Genomic DNA, 25,032 nt, shown 5'->3' on the forward strand with positions numbered 1-25,032 from the left:
TACATTCCCTCATTTTATTGTAAGATGGTTTCTTAAGGATGAATCACTGATACAAATTCAGGCTTGGGTACATTGTTTCACAGTGAGTCTTGAACACAAAGAATTAGTCAAAAGAAAAAGAAAAAGAATTAGTCAAAATAAAACCACTCACCCATCAGATCAAGAAGAGACTTAAGCATCCAACTCTGTTGGAAGAATCTGCAGTTCAAGTAAATATCTTATCAATAGATATCATTGCAGGCAGAGTGAGACCCAGGGCAAGAAACACAGTGATCTACAGGAGGATTTTTACCTCTTCACCCTGACAACAAATGAACCATATAAATCTATCCCTAGGGAAACTTGTATCATGTCACATAGTTACATAACTGCAGTTTGCCTTATAGAACCTGCTAACTGGGAGTAAGGAGGAAGCCAGGAGAGTCTGATTTATAACAATACTAAAAAGATGAAAAGAATAGTTCTTTGGGTGGATGTGGTGGGGGGAAGCAATAGAATAAACATTAGCATGTGATTACAAATAAAACCAAGTTGTTACGGCTCAATTAAAAAATCATCAACACGATGACTCTCTTTGCCTAATTATGTTTTGAAAGAACTGTGTTTGCGACTTTCTCTGCTAAAAGCTAATTTGGCCTCTGTGGGTTATATTAACAATGAAATATGAAGGTCGCAGAGTTGCAGAATAGGCAGAAGATAAGAACTTGGTTCTCGAACATCAATGCAGCATTTGGACCACCTGAGTGTAGCTGAACCCAGCTCTCCATGCCAGACACATCAACCACGGCCTGAAATTACTAACAAGTTGATCCTTCATAAAATTGGGGTGGTTTTGGTAATCAAAATGTAAGTCTGGAGGTCAGGTTTGCTCCATATTCTAATTTGGAATCAGGATAATCAGACTACATCCAACAAAACCAGTCAGAAGTGCACAGGGCACTAAATCTCCCCATCATCAGGGTCATGACGGTCAGCAGTCCAGACCCATCCATGGTCAAATGACCACCAGCCATGGTTACCACTGAGCCAGAATTACACCAAGTCACACCTGGTTACTAAATAACCCAGCCTCTTTCAAACTTCACATCTTTTACAAAGCACCAACGAGACCACACCTCCACAACCCAAGTGCAGGTTCAGTGGCATCCTCTTAATGAAAAATATTTACCACAAAACGGGTTCTCCTAGAAAAGACATGTTTTGTTGCTTTACACTGTTAGCTAAACGTTCTTCCCTGCATGCTCCACATCCTGAGGGAAGCCAGGCCCACTTAAACAGGACAAACACTTGCCCCACCCAGGAAAGTGCCAGAAATGCCAAATGATTCCCTCCTGGGAAATCAGCAGAAAGAAAACAAAACGTTTTATTGAGTACCTACTAGGCTAGATGCTCTGGGCCAGGGAAGGGGGGGGGGGGGGGGGGGAGGGGGGCTTCAAAGAACTATCGGCACCTTACATAAATTCTAGATGCCTAAATCAGACTTAAATCTAGTGCTGTATCATTATCATCTACTGCAGGGCTCTGAAGACACTCACGGAAACGTGAATCAAGCACCTACCTCTGCAAGGCCATGTTCCTATTTCTATGGCATCTATAGCTTGGGGACCTGTAGTCAAAGAGAGAATGTATCTTTTCTGTTCATGATTTACCTGCATATTTTTAAAATGACAAATACTTGCAAATTAAATCATTTAATTTGAACAAATCACCTTTATGAAGAAATATAAAGTTATATTAAGCATACAAAATTCAGCAACACATCATGTCAACTCTACTTTTTCCCTGAATCAGTAAAGCTGATGGAGGATGGTTTCATTCTCACACGTCTGAGGAATTCGGGCTCCTCAGTGACTGTTCCTGCTTCCGCAAACTTTCTCAAACTTCTCTTGGATGGTCTTTCCTTTGAATTCCGAAAGATCTTACAGACTGAAAGGTTAAAGTCTTCTCTGATACCAAATGTGGTAAAGCAGTAAAAACCATCTCCATTACAGCCTTAGATCCAGCAATGAGAGGACATTTTCGCAGATTCCCACGACCAAAACATGGGTGTCATCTCATTGATCTGTAGATAAATTCTCATTCTCTTCAATTACCCATCTCAAGTATAATGTGAATTGAACGTACAAACTTCACTATAAAATCATGCATCAAATGAGAAGACTTCTTTCAGTCTCACTTAAGGTTTTTGTAGCTTTTCCAGCACCCTGGACAGATATTATCAAGATTCACCTTCCAAAAGTCGCGACTTAATTAGCCAAGAATCGTTTGGTAGCCTCCTACAGCCCACATGAAATGGAAATGAATGCCACCACTGAGAATTTTATTTCACAAATTTTATCTGAAAAACTAAAATTATAATTTTCCTTCCTCTAAATTCCAGCCCAAGAACAACTATTCACACACACCTCCCATCTCATATGGCTGCCCCTTTTATCTTAGAACAAACATCATGGGAATTAGGAGCAATACTGCATAGAGAACAAACCCAAGTTCTGAAATAAATTTTTCAAACTAATTATTCACAAGTAGATTTTTCTATTAATAAAAATAATGAGGTGAAACTCATCAATGACATAAATGAGGAGAGAAAAGCCGCAAAGAGCTTGTCCCTGAATTCAGCAAGATTTGTCCACAAGATCCTTGGATAAAATTTTTTTCATCCAAGAGCAGCCAGAAGGCTCATTCTAATAAACTGGTGGTTTATTTTTGTAAAATCTTTAGATACTGGAGCTTTAAAACAAACAAGGTAAGTCTTAATCATTTAATTTCCTGAGAATTAAAGTTGATCAATACATATAAAATGTGTGGGGTTTTTTTTAAAAGCAAGCACACACAATATCAGTCTTTCATTGAGACACTTGGTTTTCCCATCCAATAAATGCTAACTAACTTAGAGCAGGAGAGAGAGGTGCTTCCATTATGAACACTTTCCAATGACATGAAAACTTGCTAATTCCAGGAAAGAAAAATCTGCCTCTAGCTTTTTGATTTCTAGATCAGTAAAATTTCACTAAACGAGGTGAATTAGTAGAGACCCCTTCTTATCAGCTTAAAGCCCGACTACTGAATGCTGAGGAATGAATCCCTTCATTTTCCAGAAAGTAAACTGATTTAAGTTCACCTCTACACAAGGCAGAGATCTGCAACCTTCTTTACTGTAAAGATAAACACATCATCACAGGTAAGCACAGGAAACAAGCACTGTGCCTGGCAGACAGTGGGCATCTCCACCACGTCTCTGTGGCATAAATGGATGGGGACATTTCCGGGTGACTGCAGGGGATCATGTGAAAGACCCCAACACTTGCCTACACGTGGGACCAGGCCACTCGGCAACTTTCTATTCCTGGAGGATCATGAAGGCTGCCACCTGAGGACCCAGCATAAATGAAGACAAGGAATTAATGAATTCCCTCCCTAGTTCCTCTCTGCATTTTCTGTGAGACTCAAGTTATCATTTATGGGCTCAGGCCCTAGAAACAGAACAGCAACAGAATATAACATTCTAGAATTCTGTGCAATAGAAAAAAGCAATCCAAAAATGCTCACTGAAAACACCTGCAGGACACACCTTGGTGCACAGATGTCCCATGAAGAAACACGCAGAATGCTGGACACCTCACACCTTAGCAGCTAAGGACAAGGGTTCCAAGGCAGACGGGGAATCAAGGAAGCTCCACCTCGCTCCTTGATTCAAGGACCTTTCTCTACCAGCCCCTCTCGACCGCAGCCAGGATGAGCACCAGGGCATCAGCAGAAGACTGACTCGGGGCAGGTCCCCGGGATGAGACCCTCAGGGGCGTGACAGCACAGTCCTTCCTGTTGGCAGAGTCGGGAAAATCCAGCAGGGAAGCCACCCTTTCACCCACCCCCTCAGAATAAATGACACCCTCGAATCCAAAAACAATGCTACGATTTATGCACTGGGCTGCACTCGGTCAGCGTCCAGTTTAAAAAGGTCATCGCTCTGGCAGAAATGGAGAAAATAGGAGGAAAAATCCAGACTGGGAGCATTTATGCAAGTCAGTACTCACTGAGAATCACTTTTGTGTGGACTAGACTTAACACTTCACAGAGGGCCTCCACTGGACCACACAAAAAAAGTTACTTAATTTTTCTGAGTTGTCATTTTCTCACACAAAAGCTATTTCCGCCTTCCATTTCCTCAAGTGTCAATTCAATGTAGTAACACGTATTTCTTTTTTTTTAATTTATTTTATTGGAGTACAGTTGATTTACAATGTTGTGTTAGTTTCTGGTGTACAGCAGAGGGATTCAGTTATACACATATATATTCTTTTTCATATTCTTTTTAAAATATTCTTCTTTTATTGAAGCATAGTGCATTTACAATATCATGTTAGTTTCAGGTGCACAGCACAGAGATTCAGTTATACACAGATATATGTATTTATATATATTGATATATTCTTCCTCAGACTGTCTTCCCTTATAAGGTATTACAAAATATTGAGTATAGTTCCCTGTGCTATACAGTAGGTCCTTGTTGATTATCTAGTTTATATATTGTAGTATGTATATGTTAATCCCAACCTCCTAATTTATCCTTCCCCCTTTCCCCTTCGGTAACCATAAATTTGTTTTCTATGTCTGTGAATCTCTTTCTATTTTGGAAATAAGTTCATTAGTATCTTTTTTTTTTTTAGATTCCACATATAAGTGATATCATATGGTAAATATTTGTCTTTCTCTCTCTGGCTTACTTCACTTAATATGACAATCTCTAGGTCCATCCATGTTGCTGCAGATGGCATTATTTCATTCTTTTTTATGGCTAAGTAGTATTCCAGTGTGTGTGTGTGTGTGTGTGTGTGTGTGTGTGTGTACACACACATATATATATACCATCAACGCAGTAATATCTATTCCACAGAGCACCTGCAAGTATTAAAAGAGAGAAAGACTGCTTCCATGCACATATTCACACCTACAGGCCCATCCACACAGGCACACAGACACACAGTGAGTCTTCCACCTGCCAGGCACCCAGAGCTCCAGCGGGTGGAACACTGTGTGACAAAGGAAACCACAGTCCCTGCCTTTCTTGGGCTTACAGCGTAAAAGTGTATGAAATGGTTTTATAAAATGTGACATGTCTGTAGATAAGAAACATGGTTACCAGGCATCAGTATCACCACAGCCCTTGCAAGATGAATTTGGCATTTCAATACTTTTAAAATCCAACTTCTCCCATTACCTCAAGATACTTGAGGAAGGAAATAAGTCATTCCCATCACGTAGACAGTGATGGCTCTGTTAGCAGACAAGGCACGTGTTTAGAGCTGAAAGGCCAGCACAGCTCATTAAGGGGCTGCATCGTTTCCTCCCAGCGTCTGAGGAAACCATAACACGCTCCATCCTACATACAGGACCACCCTTCAGGAAAGAGCCTTCTGGTTTTACAAAGTCCTCTTGTAACCACAAGGAAAGAAAGAAAGAAACTTCAAAGCTGGGATTAAGCTCTAGGCCAGAAAAAGAGACGCCAGCTCCGGAGAGGACAGCCTTCCAGCTCTGGCTGGCAGCAACTTTGGGTCCTTTCTCTGAGAAGATTTTCTGAAGTGTTTAGATGTCTTTGCCAGCACTGGCTTTTCATCGACTTGACTGGACGAAGCGGCCAGCCTCGTCTAAGATAAGATAAGCCAAGAGCGACATGAACAGAGCAAGTCACATCTGCTGCTGCTTCAACCTCCAGGGCAACGACACAATTTCAGAGGGAAGATGCAGCCGACAGGAAGTGCATCTGGTCTGACCCATGGGGTGCTGTCCTCACCCCAAATCAAAGGATGTATGACTCTAGTTATTCCCTCAATATGCCAGCTTTCCATCTGTACTCACTCAGGATCTGCGGCCGCCCTGCCCTGAGGCCCTCAGGAGAGGCTGGAGGCCCCGTCTCCATCCTAGCCCACAGCAGCCTCCAGCAGGTCACCCACCCTCAACCTCCACACTCGACATCTGTCTCTTTGGCTCAAGTCCTTGTCCCGTTGCTTTAAGGTAAACATTCCCAGAAGTGTCAACAAAAGTGTTCTTCAGTCACAGTTTTATTATATCATTTTCTGGTGGTAAGGGGTAGGCTGTTACGAGCCAGGCTGATCCCTGCATCCTCGTTCTCCTCAGCCTTGAACCCACCTCAGGCTCATCTCATTGGCCTGCGGCAGACCGTGGGCTCCCAGCTGGCAGGGACTCATCTCAGTGTCCTCGGGGCCTATCAGGAGCCGTGTCCACACACTGGGGACTAACCTTCCTACATTGGGGTCAGTTTCTTGGTCCCCTCCCCCATCACTCAACGTACACAACCTGATGGGCACAGTTAGCATGTTTCCGTGGGTCATCCTCATAAGACAGCGAATCTGGGCTACCTAGAGTTCAAGGAGGTTCCCAAGGGCGGTACCATGCCTCATACATGTTTTGTCTTCCCAGAATCTAGCCGTATTGGTTGACCAATCAATGACTGTTGAATGAATCAATGAGAGATCAACGTCATCACAATTCTATTTATTAAACGCTTACTATGTGTCAAATACTATGTTAGCAGCACTTTAAATACATGAATTTTTAAAAAAATTCTCCAATCACCCTATGAGGGAGGTACTCCCTCCCTCCACTTTACAGGTGAGGAAACTGAGACAGAAATAGACGGAGTGGATGAGTTGTGACGCCGTTTCCATTGTTGTGTACGCGTTACCGTAATGAACTGAACTCGTGTGCTGGCCACAGGCAAGGCCCCACTGGAGATGCTGAAGTCGAAGCATCGAGGTCCGGGGGGCAGGGAACTGAGGGGGTGAGAGGCAAACTCACTGCCATGAAAGGAACCAGCCAGCACCAAGTACCGGGGAGACCATGAGGAGGTGTGACGTGGCAGTGAGTGTGGGGGGGTGTCTAGGTGTCACCTGATGGGTGACATTTAGGCTGGACCCTGGGGGAAGGCTGTGCCTTGGAGCAAACAGCTAGGGCAGAGGCCTGATAGCAAAAACAGCTGCATCGAGAAATAAAATAATCCCAGTGCAGTCAGAGATGCAGGGGCCACAGCTCCACTGGCTGCATTAGGGATTTAGCGTTTGTTTTCTAAGCAAGAAAGTGCTGGAGGTTTGAAGCAGAGGAGTGACATCTGATCTAAGTGTTAAAGAGATCAGTGTGGCCGGCATATGGGGAAGGGACTGTCCAGAGGCATGGGAAGCATTTTCCTCCATAAAATAAGATTCAACACGTACTTTGGGGAGCTGTAAGAACAAGGAGCAGAGAGTGTGCAGGGTGCCTGGGATGGGGGACCAGGGGTCCTACTTGCTTCTTCTGCATCCTGGGTCACCAGCCCAGCCAGGGGCACAAAGCAGTCATTTATTACATTTTATTAAAAATTGAATAAATCAACTATTCTGGAGAATTTTCCATATTTCAGGTACTTCAAGTTTTTCACAGAAAAGATATAAAATAAATTCTAGATATTTTACCTATTTAGGTTTAAAATATGCCAGACATATTGTAATCCTCTTAGCAGGCCAATTAGATGGGTCCTCTAATCACCGCGTTTTGCGTACGGGAGAAATGAGGTGCAGAGGGCACCTCAGCGTCACCCAGAATCCAGGCTGCACAGCTGGGATCAGACAAGGTCAGCTCCAAAGCAGATGCTCAGCAGCCTTTACATGGTGACTGCTTAACTCTGTCTAGGGACTTGCCATGGCACAGTATGAACTTGACAGTAAGGAGGAAAACCTAGAAAAACTGTGAAGGCCAGTGAGAAAAGCACAGGTGAATCACTTACTTTTTAAAGCAGAATCAAGGTCTGCCTTGGCTTACGCCCCGTGGAACCATCCAGAGAAATGGCCATGACGAGATAGAAATGGATGATTTCTGCAAGGGTGTTCTGAGTTTCCTGGTTGTGTCAATCACTTACTATAATGAAGGCATCAGGTCTAAATTAACAAATCGCTGTTTTCCACACTGACAAAACATCCAAAGCTCTACTTTGTTTATTTGCTCGTGACTTTCCCACGTTGGGAAACTGGCCAACATCAGGTAGATAACCATCACATATACCAATGTTAATAAACAAATTCAGAACAAACTCTACCCTTGGGAAGTTTTCCATTGATTTTGCTACATCACAGGAGATCTCTGATGCTTATGACCCCTTAACATGCCTTCCTGGAAATTAGTAGGATCCTACATTTGTAATATGCCTGCAAGTTCCGCCGTGGAATTCATAATATGTTGTATAAGACACTAGTGGAACTGCAAAGGTAGCTTCAAACCTCGGGGCAATTAAATCAGAACTTCGTATAACTCATGATCATAAACTCATTCTAACTGTATCAGGAGTCGGGCTAAAATAGCACAGCCCACTGCCCAAGGTACTAGAAATTTACATGACCCATAATTGAAAACGCTCTTCTGAGCAGGAATTTTGGCATGATTACATGAAAATTTTCTCAACACCCTCAAGGAATTTTGAATATCCTCAGAACATCAGATTAAATAATTAAACACTGAAAAGTATTTATTTACTCTGCTTAATGTCTTTCCACTTATTACAGAATTATTAATTTTTATATTACAGATAAGCACAGAGACTCACATTTGTATCATCTTTTGGAATTTTTTTTCATTGCACAAAATAGGATAGCCTCTTGTACCACTTTTGAATTCTCACTATTTGGCTCACTTAACAACTAGCAGAAAATCATTCATCCTTACTTCATTCTTAAAAAATGTTCAAATCAAGAAACCATAATTATTATATCTATCCAACTAAGTAAGCCATCCTCAAAGAATCCTCAAAACCTGCGCTTTGGAGCCGAGTTTGACACCTAACATACTCAACTTCCACCACGTCCTAAGGGCAAAGGAGATCATTCAACTCCACCTCGTTTCTTATGAAATTATCTGGTTGTTATCAATTAAATCTCAAACTGGGAAAATGTTCACAGAATTCAAATATTGCAAGAATCACAATTTGGTAGGAAAGTTAAGATTTCCACAACTTAAAATATAAGACATTTTATTATCATTAAGTTCTGTGTCTGAAATAACAATAAGAAAAAAAAATCAACCAAGAAATACAGTTAGCTGTAGAGCTCTGATATCTAATAAGAATGAAAATAAGTTTACCACCTATATCACCACAGAGCAAACCTGAGACAGTTCACTGCTCAGTAACCTTTGTCCACACAGACCGCTGTTGAAGACAAATCCACCCTCCTTCCTACACTTTGTGTATTTTACTAAGAGATCACTTTAAAGAATTATAACTGAATTTAGAACACCACGAGCTCCTCAGAAAACGTACTTTAGCACCCTGGCTGGAAACAGAACTGGTGTATTTTATCCTCATCAGTCACTGAATCCCCACCCTCAGAATCACCCTCTTTTTGGTAACAGGTTTTTGCCCAGTTCATACCAGGTACCCCGGGAGGCATTCCAATCCTCAAGGCTCTGAGTCAGAGCAGCCAAGACAATGTCAGGGCACAGTGCTCAGAGGGCAGGCGGTGGGGAGAGGCCCAGACACGTGGGAGAGAAAGGAAAAGCGACAGGGCAGTGGGTTGGCCCTCAATTTGTCAGCCTGGAGCAGCCAGGGGCCTGGCTGACATCATTTCATTTACTTCTTTCTGTCGTTTTGAGATAGATGTGAGTTCTGCCATTTTTCAGATGGGGAAATGGAGGCTCAGAGAAGCCACCCACCTTGAAACTTGTATCTTTTTTTTTGGCCACACCTCACAGCTTGCAGGATCTTAATTTCCCGAACAGGGATTGAACCCGAGTCGTCGGCAGTGAAAGCACCAAGTACTAACCACTGGACCACCAGTGACAAATGAGGTCAGCAAAGGCTGGACCCGGCCCTATGACTAGAAGCCCATGTCCCTGGAAAAGTTCTGGAAGCTGGAGGAAGGAGAGGAGGTGGGGACTTGGTTATTACTGACGGAAGATGAGGGGGAGTGAAAACGAGTCCCCCTAAAACTGAATCCCCTGACGACTGTGTGATGAATCTGTCCAAAACCTCATTCCCTTTATGTCCCATCCCTGTTCCCCTAAGGTTTGAGGAGAATCAAAGAAAAGGGGGGACTGAAACTGAAACAGAACCCTGCAGGGTTCTTCCTGGGTACCAGCCCCTCAACGTCCCCTACTTCTTGTTTGGTGTTTCCCAAGTTCCAAAGAGCAGGCTCAAGCAGTTCATTATTAGGAGAATAAAGTCACCTTATTATCCTAGTTCCTCCTGAAGGGATATAGGTTGTTATAACCTGATGCATATCTTTAAGATGTTCTGTAGAAACTAAGACCCCCACCAGGTGGAGGATGGTGACTACACGCTGACCACAAGCATGCAGACCCCAGACTGGTTGGAACCAGAAGGTTGAGATTCCCGAAACATCACCCCGTTACCTCACAACCAACCAATCAGAAGAAGGTCCACGAGCTGATCACACACCCTGTGACCCTCACCCTTAACGGTGCTTTTAAACTCCCTTCCCTGAAAGCCATGTGGGGGGGGGGGGGTTTTCAACGTCTTAGTTCCAGAAAGGAGAGGAGGTGGGGACTTGGTTATTACTGACGGAAGATGAGGGGGAGTGAAAACGAGTCCCCCTAAAACTGAATCCCCTGACGACTGTGTGATGAATCTGTCCAAAACCTCATTCCCTTTATGTCCCATCCCTGTTCCCCTAAGGTTTGAGGAGAATCAAAGAAAAGGGGGGACTGAAACTGAAACAGAACCCTGCAGGGTTCTTCCTGGGTACCAGCCCCTCAACGTCCCCTACTTCTTGTTTGGTGTTTCCCAAGTTCCAAAGAGCAGGCTCAAGCAGTTCATTATTAGGAGAATAAAGTCACCTTATTATCCTAGTTCCTCCTGAAGGGATATAGGTTGTTATAACCTGATGCATATCTTTAAGATGTTCTGTAGAAACTAAGACCCCCACCAGGTGGAGGATGGTGACTACACGCTGACCACAAGCATGCAGACCCCAGACTGGTTGGAACCAGAAGGTTGAGATTCCCGAAACATCACCCCGTTACCTCACAACCAACCAATCAGAAGAAGGTCCACGAGCTGATCACACACCCTGTGACCCTCACCCTTAACGGTGCTTTTAAACTCCCTTCCCTGAAAGCCATGTGGGGGGGGGGGGATTTCAGACCTTTTAGGCCCGAGCTGCCCGTTCTCCTTGCTCGGCACGTGCAATAAACACTATACTTTCCTTCACCACAGCTGTGTCAGCGGATCAGCTTTGCTGCATGTGGGGCAAGCAGACCCATGTTTGGTTGGGTAACAGTGGGTGGGGCGGGTGCTGAGCTACGTCTGGGGTACCTCACATCTGAGAGTCTATGAAGTTTGAACCTCCACCTGGCGAGAGACAGCCACTCTTTATATTTACAGAGCCACCTGTCAGATGGGTACCTGTGATGCCCTCTAGAGAGAAACGTTGAAAAGGAAGCAAACGTATGTTCATCGTCGAACAAATACCAAGAAGACACAAGAACAGTGATGCTAAATGGTGGGTGTGTTTACAAAGCAACCACACTGAAGTACACACTGAGAATGAGTGAATAAACCACAAGGACCCTGAATGAACACCTAGTAGCTTGTTGTCAGCCTGGAAACAAGAACCCAAGGGGTTGAGGCCCTCACACCACCCGCAGTGGGTACAGAGGGATCTAGTGAGGGTGGGAGAACGAAAACCAGTGACCAGACAGCTCCAAGCTGCAGACCGCACAGATAACCTGAAAATCTCTCTCTTATGTTTGCCTCCTGTGTTGCTTAATTTTTAAGTAGAAAGAAGAAATTAGGTAACAAAAGAACATCTTATGTTTTTACTGAAAATTGAGATGGACGAAGTGCCGATAGCTGAACCAGGAATTCACAGGTGGGAAAATGTAAATGTTGATATTTAGAGAACTTCAAGATAAGACTTGTAAACATTGTCAAACTCCTTTTGGGCAACAGCCAATAAAGAAACCTAGAAAGCAAGCATGTCAGAAGTGATCACAAGACACAAATCCACAGAAAACCAGACATGAGCTTCCTTTGACACTGGGGTAAACCAGAGCCAGTGCTGCCTTCAGATAGAAAGGCCTGGGCACGTGGACAGACCTGGATCACTGCGAGTTCTAGTGAGTCTGGGAAATGGATAACAGGGTAGGGGCAAGAAAAGTTGGCCAAAATCAGATGAATATTTTAAAGAGTGATTGGAAGAAACACAGTCACCAATGGACCATTAAAACCACACTTCAAATATCTTTTTTTAAAGAAGATGCATTATATACATATTCAAATGTATAAAATATGATTATGTTGCAAAGTTATTCTAAACAGAGTTTGTCTGACTAGCATCTTTTCCCTCTGGAAGATCAGCAGAACATTTAAAATACACTCTCCAGGACTAGATGTAACAGATAAACCTGAGTCTAGACATATTGGAATAGGTAACCGATCACTGTCCCAAGGATAAGGTAACATCTGAGATTTGTTCCCTTAGAGGTAGTAACTTTGGGAAGATATACCCTTATTCTAAAGATAACTGCTCAAAGTACTTAGGTACCCAATTTAAGAAATGTGTTTGGGGCCGCTGCCACATCCCTTTTAATAACCTCAATGGTGGGAAATTGTTGGGGGTGGTTTTCAGGTTTGAAAATAGCCCAGAGTAATTATAAGCTGAGCCCAGTGCAGGAGGTGAGGGTTGTCAGGCCAACCCTGCCACCACAGGTCAGAGATGCACTGTGACTCCAAAGGGATGCAACAGCAAAAGTGATGACGCTTCGAAAATTACTGCTGAAGGGGTTTGTGGTTGTTAATGAGAAGTTTTAGGGAGCCGGAGGCTTCTGGAAAACGCTGGCTCTCCAGAAATAAACCCCATTTTATGGCAATCCCTCTCCCCCAAGCCTTGTCATCTGACCTTTAATCTTCTCTTCCCGGACTGAAAATGGTCCGGCCCAGGCCTGAGCTGCAGCTGCTCTGTCGGGAACAGGGTTAGGGGGTCTGGCTCTACCTGAGGATGCTTCACTGCTCACCGGCCACTCTGAGTTCAGGCCCCAAGGCCAAGAGTCAAGTAGGAGGAGGAGGGAAGGAGGGGAAGGAATAGGAAGGGGGAGGCTCTGAAGGGCAAGAAGCACCTGTGACTCTCACCTGTCCTACACACACCTGAGATTTTTGTGCCACCTCCCATTTCCTTTTCTGGGTAACAGAACTGCCCAGCTAAGATCTCAGAAGGTCTGTGAGGTCACTGAAACGTTATGCTTTGTGATAAAATTCAGTATTTTACTCAAAATATCTTTCTCTGATTCAAATCTTGTCTATACAGTTCTACGCCCTGACAATTTCATTTCACTTCAGTTGGTAACTCTATGTGGTTTGATTTTCTCTATAGGCGTGTCTGATCATAAACTGCAGGTGGTAAAATTCTTTTATTTCTGCAAAGCCACACACAGCCGATTCTAAAGCACACTTGACCACACAGTTTGGAGTTCTCGCTGTTACCATCACAGAGGGTGTGTGCTCTATGTGATACTGTGCTGGCAGCAAGTGAGGGAAAACCACCAAAAAATGAGGATTGCAAAACCTCAGCTTGAGTGTGTCTCCTTCATAACCAACTGTTCTAAAAAATGCTCCATCGAATACCTAGCATGATAGAAAATTATTTTCCTTAGCAATTCCTAACAATTCTTACAGATCGAGTGTGAAATACGTTAAGTCTGATGGTTATTAAGAAACCAGAACAATTTAGATGAAAGAATTCTGGTGTGTTGGCTAAAAAGTACTGCTTTCTAGTCATCCCTTCTAATATTGAAGGAAAGTATGTGCAGAAATATTACTGGAGAATCAGGAAAATATTCCTTAGCCTCTAACACCTCATTTTCTAGATAGTGTAATTGAGGAACAGAGCGTTTCCATGAATTGGCAAAGTCCCATAGCTCGCTATTAACAGGATGGAGACTTGGTCTTTGGACCTTCAGACCAGGGTGCCTCAGAAAATACGTGCTGCCTGGAACCCAAGCAGGGGACGTGTTCTCGCCAAGACGCCAGAGCAGCACCTGCCAGCAGGCGGGCACAGTCCCAGGACAGCAGGAGGAGGAAGGACTAGGGTCTGCGTGGATCTATAACCCGTTTCCATGGTGCTCTGCTCCAGCTTCTCAGTTGCTAAGGTCCTCCATCCTTCCTCCTTTTCTGCACCTGTGACCAAAACTGCTGACTCCGGGAATTGAACCGCAACAGAAAACAGATCGATTTGTGTGGTTCAGGGAGAGCTAAAAACATTTTAAAAAATAATATGCATTTCAACGATGATGCTCCAGCCAAGCTTTACCACCGTCAGGCAGGTTTTTCTTTCTCTATTCACTGCAAAGCAAGTAAAAGGTATTAATTGTCCTACTGAGAAAATTCACATTTAGGGAAGTTGCAGAGCATTCAAATTAGACTGTCATGAATTTTATTTTCAAAGATGTAAAAACCCAAAGCTATAAGATGCTAGGCTTAACTCTTTTTTCAGACTTCTGAAATATTCAAGGGAAAAAAATTTAGCCCTTGATTTCATTAACCAATCAGTTGGCAGTATTACTTCGGTGTTCACTGTGGGTCACAGCCCTGCCTGGACAGCTGAACGATAATGATAGGATACAATTTTTACAGTTTAAAAAAACCCTAAAAATATCTATTTACTACCTACTGTGTGTTATGTAGTAAGTTTAGTGCTGGGGATGTGACAAAGGATCACATGGGGTCCCTGAACTTGCAGGCAAGTGGAAAGAAAGAGTGGGATCACATAACTTAGTACAAAACTCTGTGGTTCAGACACAGAGATCAGACTTGTGGTTGCCAAGGGGGAGGGGGAGGGAAAGGGATGGACTGGGAATTTGGGGTTGGCAGATGCAACTATTACATTTAGGATGGATAAACAACAAGGTCCTACTGTATAGCACGAGGAACCATATCCAATCTCCTGGGATAAACCATAATGGAAAAGAATATTTTAAAAAAAGAATGTATATATGTGTAAAACTGAGTCACTCTGCTGTACAGCAGAGATTGGCACAATATTGTAAATCAACTATACCTCAATAAAAAAAATTTAAAAGTCCATGATTATATGAAGCAAAGTGCCGGGTGAACACAGAGGAAGCAATTCAGCCTGCCTAGGAAGGAGAATTAAAGATGAGCAGACGTCCCATGGTTTCAAAGGTAACAACGAGCAGTAGCACAGAGGCCTCCCTGCCTGTCCGACTAGGGGGGTTGGGGGGGCACACAGACTGTCTTCAAATCAGGTCTTGTTCTGAAGCTTCCTTGGAAGCTATTGTAACTGCAAATTATCTGCCTGTGGAAACTACCTTGCCCCAAAGGAGCAGGTCCTCAGACTCACCTCAGACTAATAATAATGCCTAAATTCTGAGTTTTCAACTCATAAGGAGACCTAAGTTTTATTAAGTATTTACCACAGGCTAGGCACTGCACCAAGGGCTTTCCAAGCACCATCAGCAGCCCTCTGAGCTAGGTACCATTACTAACAACTCGTTTTACAAGTGAAACCACTGAAGAACAGAGAGGTTAAGCACCTTGATTAACATCACACAGCTAGTAGGACAGGCCAAGATGGGGATCTAAACAACCAGGCATTAGAGCTGAGGCATATTTCCCCTTGGGTGTCAGAAACCATACACTACAAACAAAAGAAGGAGGAAGAGAAAGAATGTTTGTGTTCTGTTTCCTGTGTAAGGAGCTAGCCCTAGGAAAGATGTGCTACTTTTGGTAGCAGAACTCTTCTTAGTAAACCCCTAAACGCCCAGTGGTAGTCTGGCCTCTTAAGATACCCCTGGCATCCAGACCTTCTCTACATCCACCATCCCACACTGCTCCCCTCATTCATCTAGGTTGCCCATCCTGCCCCAACTAAGCAATAGGAGGGAAGCAAGCTATTTGAACCAACTTACACAGACACAAGGATGAGAAATTGTCCTCTTATTTTTCCACAGATATTTACACTTTAAATGAAGAGACCTGTGGCTCAAGGAAATGTGGTGGGAAAAGTGAGAAGAAGGCATAGCTGGCAGCACAGGGGTCCCTCCTCAGGGTGGGCTGCTCCGTGGTGAGCTGAGCCTGCGGCTTTCCTCACGTCCAGAATCCACAACCGCTGCTTGGTGGCTCCACAACAATAAGGTCGACCAGAGCCAGCTTCATGCTTCTTCCACACCATCCCACACCCCCAGCACCCATTCCTACACAGTCCTCAGATCTGTCGGTATAAATTGGGAAACTCCGGCAGCTCTCTGGAAGGTAGTGCACCTCCTCCAGACTCACATTCTGCACCCCACATTCGGGAGCTGCTGGGACTTGAGTCTGGTCCTGGGTCTAGAAGCCAATGGCAGATGGTGGGGTAGAAAAATCAGAGGTGTCTGCAAGGCACATAAGTCACCCTCACCTACAGGAGGCACAGACAGAGATTTGTACACGAATATCCCTTCTCTATTCTCATCACTGCAGCAGAAGCCCACGACCAGCCGAAATGAAGGTGACATTCCCAGCCTCCCTTGCAGTCAGGTAGGTAAACGACATTATCCAAGTCAGGCTAATGGGATGTGAGTAGGAGCAAGTCATGTGACCTCCAGGTTGTGTCCTGGGATGGTGAGGAAGGGGGTCCCTCTGTGTGTCCTCCGTTCATCCTCCAGCTGGACGTGGACGTGGGAACGGCGAACTTGAGCCACAGGGATGGATGCAACTCCGGCGGGACAGCAGAGCTGTGACGGCCCCGTTGGACCACCTCCCAGAGCGCAGTGAGCATGCGCATTGCAACCCGACTGTCACGTGAGGGAAATAAAGTTCGTCTCACCTCAGCTTCATTACCCTGAGAACATATACTGAAAAGGGGACTCGTCTTTGCTTAGAACGGGCTGAAAGGGCCATCTGTCACCCAAAGAAAAGAATCATCTCACTCCCAGGCCAGGATTGCACATTTGCCTGGCCGAGGCTACGCCCCGTGGTGGAGGTGGGTGCGGCCACATGGCTCCCCCAGATTTGCTGCGGGGAGGCTGGGATGTGATGGGCAGAAGAAAAGGGCCACGTTCTCCTCACCGCAGAGTAGATTCTGGAAGGGGCTTCAAGCTGGGGAAGGCACATGGCTCAGCAGACAGGTAGGATGGACAGAGGCCAAGAGTCCAAGATGGAAGCCTGAGGCCCCTCCAAGACTGTAGGACACACAGGATGTGAACCCAGGCAACACTTCTGCCAGCCAAGGCGAAAGAGCAAAGACAAACCTAGGGGACATCTATGAACATGGTGCGTGCTCTGAACAGTGGTACCAACCTGCAGGCAGTGGTACCAACCGTCTCATCAGAAATGTGCAGGTTCAGGAGTAGAAGGAAAGCTTGCTCTGAGCACACGGGAGGTGGCTCAGGGTGAGGACAGGATGCCTGACATTGATGGAGTCAAGTTTAGGGGGCGGGGGGGTAGTTCAGAGAGGGAAAAAGTGCCCAGGGGAGAATCTTCTGAGTTTGGGTCATAGAGAAAATAACTCCCTAAGACAGCACTGAAAGTCTCAGCAAAACCTTCACCCCCCCTGGTGACAGGTGAAATTGCCACAGAACTAACCACACGGATACACCCAGTCCATTCTTTGTTATGAAATGTGTGGAAAGTTTGAAATTCACATAGAAAAAAGTTGAAATATTCCCCCATAATATCCTAGTTTAATGCTAACGTGTGTCTACCAGTAAAGCTGAAAAGAAGAATTCAAAAATAGCAGGTTATGAATCAGGAGACATCACCATTCCATATGAGGAAAAGAAGCAAACCAAAATTGTATGTTCTGCAGGAGCCTGGAAAAACATTTTTAAATTGAGAGTATGTATAGTTTTTTAATCTATCAATAAATAGGAAAAATGCAAATTTGTACTCTTGAATTCCCATTGGCTAGTTAATGGACAGTTCAAAAATTATGAAATTGCTACAAACTGTGTCTGATGTGCTCTCTGAACAGATATTTAGTGTGTGGTCTCCTCATTTTCTTGATCCTGCCATGTCCTAATGGGTCTAAGAGGCCAAGTGAGGGGCTAGTGAATGCGATAAGCTTCCTCTAGGTTTATCTCTTACAGCCAAATATTGTTTCAGTGTTTTCCAATTCAACCTTGTGTTTAGCCTCCATTCAATCAGATATTGGCTTTATTTTGTTGATCTGACTGCATGTCCTCAAAACAACTGTGTAAATCTACAAATCTTACAAAATTTAATGTTTTACATTCTATACATCATATGATTCTTCAATCAAGCGCTCTTAAATATGCAGCTACACTTACATTATTCTAAGTTCTCCTGGACATTTATGGAAAAAATTATAATATTATACTGTAACTATGCAACGTTATAAACAATTAACTGGTAGTAGCATAGGATCTGAAAGGGAAATATCCATGTAATAAACACAGAGAAATTGAAAAATAAGATCATATTAAAGACTATGAAAATGATGGCATAGTGTCAGGAAGACAAAAGTAAACATTGTCAGTATAGTTCTAGGGAGAATCTATTATTTAATTAGAATGCAATACAGATACATAGAATATTGAATAAAATGTCGAGAAAAATCCTGATCATTAAAAATCCTCCTGCCACACACAAACCAACTTTCAATCGCATAATTCAGCTCTAGATTTCAGTACTAAACTGCTTTCATACGAATCCCATCTACTTAACTCAGGCTCCTTATGACTCATGTCACCACCTGCTAGTCTGTTAACTTCTATACAGACTTTCCTCAAACCTTCCTGCCACTATACTCACAAAAGCAGTCATAATCCCTCCCTTTAAGAGTACCTGCGGTGTGTCAGGCATTACCCAAGGTGTGCAGGAAGGAGGTATTATTAATATCTCCAATGTGCAGGAAGAGAAACAAACAAGCCAAACCAACTCTGCAATCAGAGCCAGGATGTGAATGGAGGTCTCTTAAATTGCCGAGTCACTGCACCCTCCTCCCCAAATGATAAGCAGGCACACATGGCCTGTAGGGGGACAGACCCAGTGACAAACTATGAGGTGGACACATGGCTCCAGCTTTTACTGCCCAAGTGACAAAATGATCTTGCCTGTCTGTTTACGAAATATTTTATTTTAGATTTAAGCTATAAATTCCCAATCCTTTTCCCTAGCACTCTTGTCCTTTCTGAAAGTGATAAATAGTATACACCTATCCAAGGCTGAGAAGGTGTGATGGAAAAGAAAGTGATGTTAAAGCTGCCAATGCATCCTTCAGCAGCTGAGACGACCTATCTCTGACAGCTACAGCAGAGGCCGGGGAGACTCTAGGCCCTGCTCATTGGTAATTCTTGGAGTATGTGTGTGTGTTATTACAAAATGACACATTACAGGGGTAAATATGTTACACAATAGAGAGGAAATTACGTTTAGATATAGCGATACTCGTACATATTCCAAAACTGACTCCGAAGTTTTGCTCATTTTAATCCAGCTATCTCTAAAGGGAATTTTAGAGATTCTTGGTGGATTTGCAATATTATCCAAGTGTGACTTGCCCTCAGAGCACTAGCTGGTTGGCTGATTCTTTTCATAATCTACACAGTCTCCTGTTCAGCTCTGGTCACCTCATTTAGGGGAGGCATAAACTCACGATGCCTTGTGACTCTTCCCCTCCTGGACCAATCTGTTCTGTCCAAGCCAGGCTCCTCTCTCCTCCTCCCAAAATAACATTAAGTCAGCTCTTCCAGGAAAGACATTAGGAGACTCCAAGCAACAGCAGGCAAGATGAAATGAATGGTCAGCAGCGTGTGAATAAAAATATGCCAACCTGTTCCCAACCCAGGAATGGACTCAAGCCATATACTTAAAGTTGGGTGGGACAGTAGAGTCAAACCAAAAGAAAATAAATGTAAAAATATTTCTAAAGTGCTCAACAGTGACCAGATATCATTATAATTATTAAAGATTGCATAATATTATGGAAGGTTTTGTCTAGGTTCTCTGTCATATAAGGTTTTTTGTTTTTTTTTCTGCGGTACATGGGCCTCTCACTGCTGTGGCCTCTCCCGTTGCGGAGCACAGGCTCCGGACGCGCAGGCTCAGCGGCCATGGCTCACGGGCCCAGCCGCGCCGCGGCATGTGGGGTCTTCCCGGACCGGGGCACGAACCCGCGTCCCCTGCATTGGCAGGCGGACTCTCAACCATTGCGCCACCAGGGAAGCCCCTGTCATATAAGGTTTAAAGAAAAAAAAAAAATCAGGGTGGCTACCCAAGTACTCATAGACAATTCTGGAGATCTTTAAAATTTTCAGTCTCTATTGATGTAGGAAAACCTGCCACTGGATGTCCACTTTGGATGATAAACGACATATTATATCATATCATATATATCATATCATGTGATATATGACATCATATTATTATATTATACTACAGTTTTGTTCTGCTTTAAACACTTAAGAGCCACCTAACCTGCATAAAAGAGGCCTGATTTCACTTATCATTTCTCTGTAAATTTCTTTTACAGAAAAAGAAAGAACTCAAACATCGAATTAAACACAATGGCAGTTCATTTTTAGCATCCATCCTTAGGTGAAGAGACTAGGGCATCCATGTGCAGAAACGTTTCAACAGTCCATTGAAATGATGTTGGAGGAGTTGTTTTAAAGAGAAATGCATGAGCTCCTGCAAATGCTTGGCTTTGAAGGCTGCCTTAGCCAGATATAAAAATAGACGGCTAAAACGTAAAAATCGATTCTAATGGCAAGCGGATCACTGCACTCTTCCATGCCCAGGATATTAGGGAAACCTGAATATTTGATTTAGTAGCACCTTGGGAGCAGGCGGACCTGAAAACCCTCCAATAACCTTGAAAACAACCACTTCCTATAGAAGAGAATTGCATGCCCGAATAAGGCGACACCCACCCAGCCGCCTTTCGTCCTGCAAGTCAAGTACAAAGACTAGAAGGCGCATTAGCCCTCGGAAGTGGGTTGTCTTTCCTCACCGACCAGTGAGGGGTCAGTCGGGGGTCAGAGCTCTGGTCCTGCCAGGAGCTCTGCTCTCATCCAGGCAGGGGGCTAGGCCCGAGGTCCAAGTCCTTCCCCTTCCTCCTCCGGGGAGTGGGGAGCCACAGGAGCTAACATGATACGGCCCACCCCGCGCGCACCCTTCCACACACACTCACACACACAGGTTAGCCTCCCTGAACCCGGAAGGCGGGGGGAATCCAGAGGAACGAGCTGGAAGGGAAGGCGGTGCAGGGCGGCGGGCGACGTGGCCCTCCTCTGTCCCCGGACGCCACCCGCCCGCCGGGAAGGTCGGGGCGGGGGGCCACTGGGCGCACGTGCGCATCCCGCCCCCGGGCGAGCCTGGCTGGGCCCCAGCGCTCCTCGGGCGGTGACCACATCGCGGGGCCCGGGGGTGCGGGGAGGAGGCCAGGGGGAGGGGCAAAGGGCGGTGGCGGGATCCCACCATGCGACCGTGGTCGCCGCTCCTCCCGGAGCCCCTGGGAGCATCCGGCTCTCGCCTCGCGGCTCTGGCGCCAGAACTGGGAGTGTGCCGCGCCCCGGCCCTTGGGAGGGCAGAGCTCAACAATCCTGCAGAAGGACTTTGCGGTGTAGACCCCCATGATGAGTCGGAATGAGACGGCCCCCACCCCGGCGGCCGCGAACCATCGGGGCAAGCGAGCTGGGTCCTGCGAGCACCAAGCTCAGCACGAGGTCCCCGGCCATCAGCGGGTAATCCCTGCTGTCCTTTCGCTCCGCTAGGTGTGCGCCGCAGGAAACCATCCGCCTTACTCTTCCGACAGTCCCCGGGAGCTGTCACCCCGCCAAGACGGGGGAGCCACTCCCCACCTCACTGACAACCGCGAGTCGACCACACACCGAAAGCCCCTGGTTAACCCTGGCTCCAGCGTCCACTCGGCAAATAGGGAATGAGCCAGGCACAGCGTCAGCGGGCCCCCAGACAGGACGCGACCTGTGAAGCAGCCGCCGTATTTCCCCAGATCGCTTTCCCAAGGGCTTTTTTCTTTTCAAACTCAAGCAAACTGGCGGGGACAGTGGCCCTCAGCAGCTTCGTGGGAGCTGCGTTCCTCACCTACAGGAGCGATGATCAAGGACAAAGATCCCTGCAAAACGGTCCTGCCCTGAAATTCAAGTGGCAAAGAGGCCGAGGGTGGCATCCGTGCTGGCCCCTCCTCCTGCCCGAGGACCAGGCCTCTCGCCTCCGGCTGTTTCCACTCCGCAAGCCTTCTCGGTTTTCCGCGGAGGTGTCTTGCGTGTTAATACTCGACTACAAAATCCCCCCCGGGAGCTGGGACCCTGAGGAGCCCCTCCAGGGCCCCCTTTCGATTACCTGCTCAAAGAAAACACTTAGCACAGGTGTGATCTTGATTCCTCCACCTCTGGCAAAATGGAAAAAGGTAGCTTCTGCACAGGTCAGGCTCTCTTTGTAAATGCAACTGCTACTTGGTAAGAAGTGTTCTCTTTTCTAGCTCTGGTGGGGACAGGGGAGAGCTAGGCGCCCACAGTCACCTTAGGAGTGGGGTTCAGTGTAGCAGACGCGGTCTACTAGAGGAGAAACTCGGCAACTCTCACTCCAAGCCCACCGCCGGGCCCGTGTCTTTGGCCCTGACACCCAGTGGCTTTTCACGCCCTGCCAACCGCGTAGAAATAGTGAGATCCTTGCCTGGGAGTCGGCGAGGCTCCCTTCTGGCCCTCCCGTAAGCCTCGGAGTCCCAGTGCGACTCTCTAACCGGCGACAGATCTGTCTGGACGGCGCCGGAGTGGGGGATGGGTTTTGGTGTCTGCAGCCTCCGCGACCAGCACTTTTGTTGTAGCGGCTTTTTTGAGAGAAAAAGAAAGTAAGCAACTTCGGGGCACTGCTTCCTGGCGCCCTCCTGTTCTTTTTAGAACGACCTGAGTCCTTCCCTTCTTCCGTCACAATGGCTGGGATATTGGATAGGGGAGAGGTGGCCTAGGAACTGTCTGGTTCACCGTGCACCCTGCGTCTAGGGACAGGCGGAGGGGGACTTTTGTACGATCCTGGGAAGGGGTCTACAACTGCCTTCCAGCCAAATTCGCAACCTTTGTGCACAAGTCAGCACTCCACAAAAAATTCCACGTGTAACTACATTCAACAGTCTCCAGCACAGGCCGGGCCCGGTCGCCCGGACTCTGCAGCTGGACCGTTGAGAGAGACCCCGCTCGTGGAGACCCCGCTCGTGCGCTCCGACGCGGAAAGTGCCAGTGCCCTGCTGTGGCACCGGGACTGCGGCGCGGGTTCTCCGAACCGGGTCCTGGGCACTCGAGCCAGTGACCCGGGTTTGCCCCGAAGCCCGCCCCCTCACCCTGGAATCTCGGAGAGCGGAAAACACTCACCTACTGCCAGGCAGACGGGGAGCAGCAGCCTGAAGATGAGCCCGCACACCACTTCCGAGGCCATCGCGTCCGTCCGGCGAGTCGGAGCAGAGGGTCGCTAGGACTGGGCTGCCAAGCCCATGCCCGCCTAAGACCTCCTGCGGCCGGCGGCTCCCAGCCGCCCGGGCATCGCCTCTGCGAGAGCCGTCGCGCTGTGCGCCCCGAGGGCGCGCTCTCCACTCCCGGCCGCCCCTCTCCGCTCTCCCGGCCGCCGCTCAGCAGGCCTTAGGAAGCCCACTCGCCGGGCGCCCGACCCCGCACGGCCGGCCCATCCGGGGTGGACTCCCCGATCCGGTGCCGGGGGCTTCTGCAGCGGGTGGCGGAGGCCGGAGCGGGGCGGGGTACGGGGCACTTCAGGAGGGTCCCGCGAGGCGGTGCGGCGAGGAAAGGGGCAAGAAGGGCGTGCTGTCCTTCTGTCGGCTCCTAGGTTGTCGGTCGGGGGTGGCAGACAGTCTTCTCCACCGAGCCTCCTCCGAAGCGAGTTGCCTGGGCTGCCGGCCCGGCCCGGCCCTCGGCCTGGGCTCCCGGAGCGGCCCCGGCCCCGAGCGGCCCCGCGGCGGCTCCCCCAGCGGCGCGCGACTCAGCCTCTGCGCCCCCGGGCTTCGGACTGGAGAGAGCTGGGCGCGAGCGGCCCGGCGCAAGGAACCATCCCCGACAGCGCGGGGCTCGCTGACGAGTCCTCTGTGGGACGCGAGTGGGGGAAGAAGTCGAGACGAAAGCGCGCGAGAGGCTCAGGCTCCACTGGCTCCTCGGCGGCCTCAACTTAAACGAATAAAATGAAAACCGAACGCCTCCCGGCGGCCAGCGCGCCCCCGCCCCGCGTAGCGCAGCCTCGCCCTGGCGGCGCAGCCCGGGCTCCCGGCGGGCGCGCACTTCTCCACCTTCAATGAAACTTTCGAAGCCGCGCTCGCGGACGGGCGTGCGCGCCGGCCAATGGGAGGGCGGCTCGGAGCTGCGCGGAGTCCCGCCCCCAGGCGGCTGGAGGCCGGAGCAGGGTCGGGTCGCCGGAACCCGGTGTTGGCGAGCCCGCGCTTCCGAGCGGACGACTTGGAGCACTCGCTCCCCAGACCCGCAGCACTGCTGGGTTCTGTCCTTCTGCAGACGGAAGGAACCATCCTAGCATCCTGTCCACAGGGCGCGCCCCTGAGCTCAGCCCAGCCGAGGGAGTCCTTTAAGGCTCAGGAATGATGCGCGGGGAACATGAGAACAGAACAATTTTGTGGGACTGTCACGTGTGCCAGGCCCACACGTGCCCACTTGCACGGATTGAGAAGAATAGAAACAGAATTAATGCAGACCAGTGTCCTGCCCATATAGAACCTGGTGAGAAGTGTCAGCTCTGACAGGGCTCTGGGAAATCCTGAGTCTTTCCAAGAATGGGCATAGGGGTCAGATGCGTACCCGCTCTGTATATTTTGAAGAAGTCTTGTTTTCGCCTCGGATTTGTTTGTTGCTTTTCATGGCCCCTGGGAAGAGAGTATACTGTTTCCCTTCTCTCCTCATAACCTCCCTTTTTCCCGTTCTCTAGGTAAGATCTAGAGAGATCTGGTTCTAGCTTGGAGACGACAGCGTGTCTGAGTCCCTCATCTCTCGATTATCCAGCAGTGGGGGAGACCCGCTTCAGCACTGTGGGAATCCTGGGGACCTGAA

At 47.1% G+C, this 25,032-nt stretch overlaps 1 protein-coding gene across 1 annotated transcript in view; it reads right to left on the reverse strand.

Moving 5' to 3' along the window:
- Positions 1 to 23,407, reverse strand: part of PIEZO2 (piezo type mechanosensitive ion channel component 2) — a 340,562-nt gene extending 317,155 nt beyond the window's left edge. Inside the window, exon 1 of the mRNA XM_007463290.1 lies at positions 23,344 to 23,407. Coding sequence (XP_007463352.1) covers positions 23,344 to 23,407 — 64 coding nt within the window. The remainder of the gene's footprint in view (positions 1 to 23,343) is intronic.
- Between the last annotated feature and the right edge of the window lie 1,625 nt (positions 23,408 to 25,032).

Source organism: Lipotes vexillifer, unplaced genomic scaffold, assembly GCF_000442215.2.
Source record: "Lipotes vexillifer unplaced genomic scaffold, Lipotes_vexillifer_v1.1 scaffold848, whole genome shotgun sequence".
Lineage (NCBI taxonomy): Eukaryota > Metazoa > Chordata > Mammalia > Artiodactyla > Lipotidae > Lipotes > Lipotes vexillifer.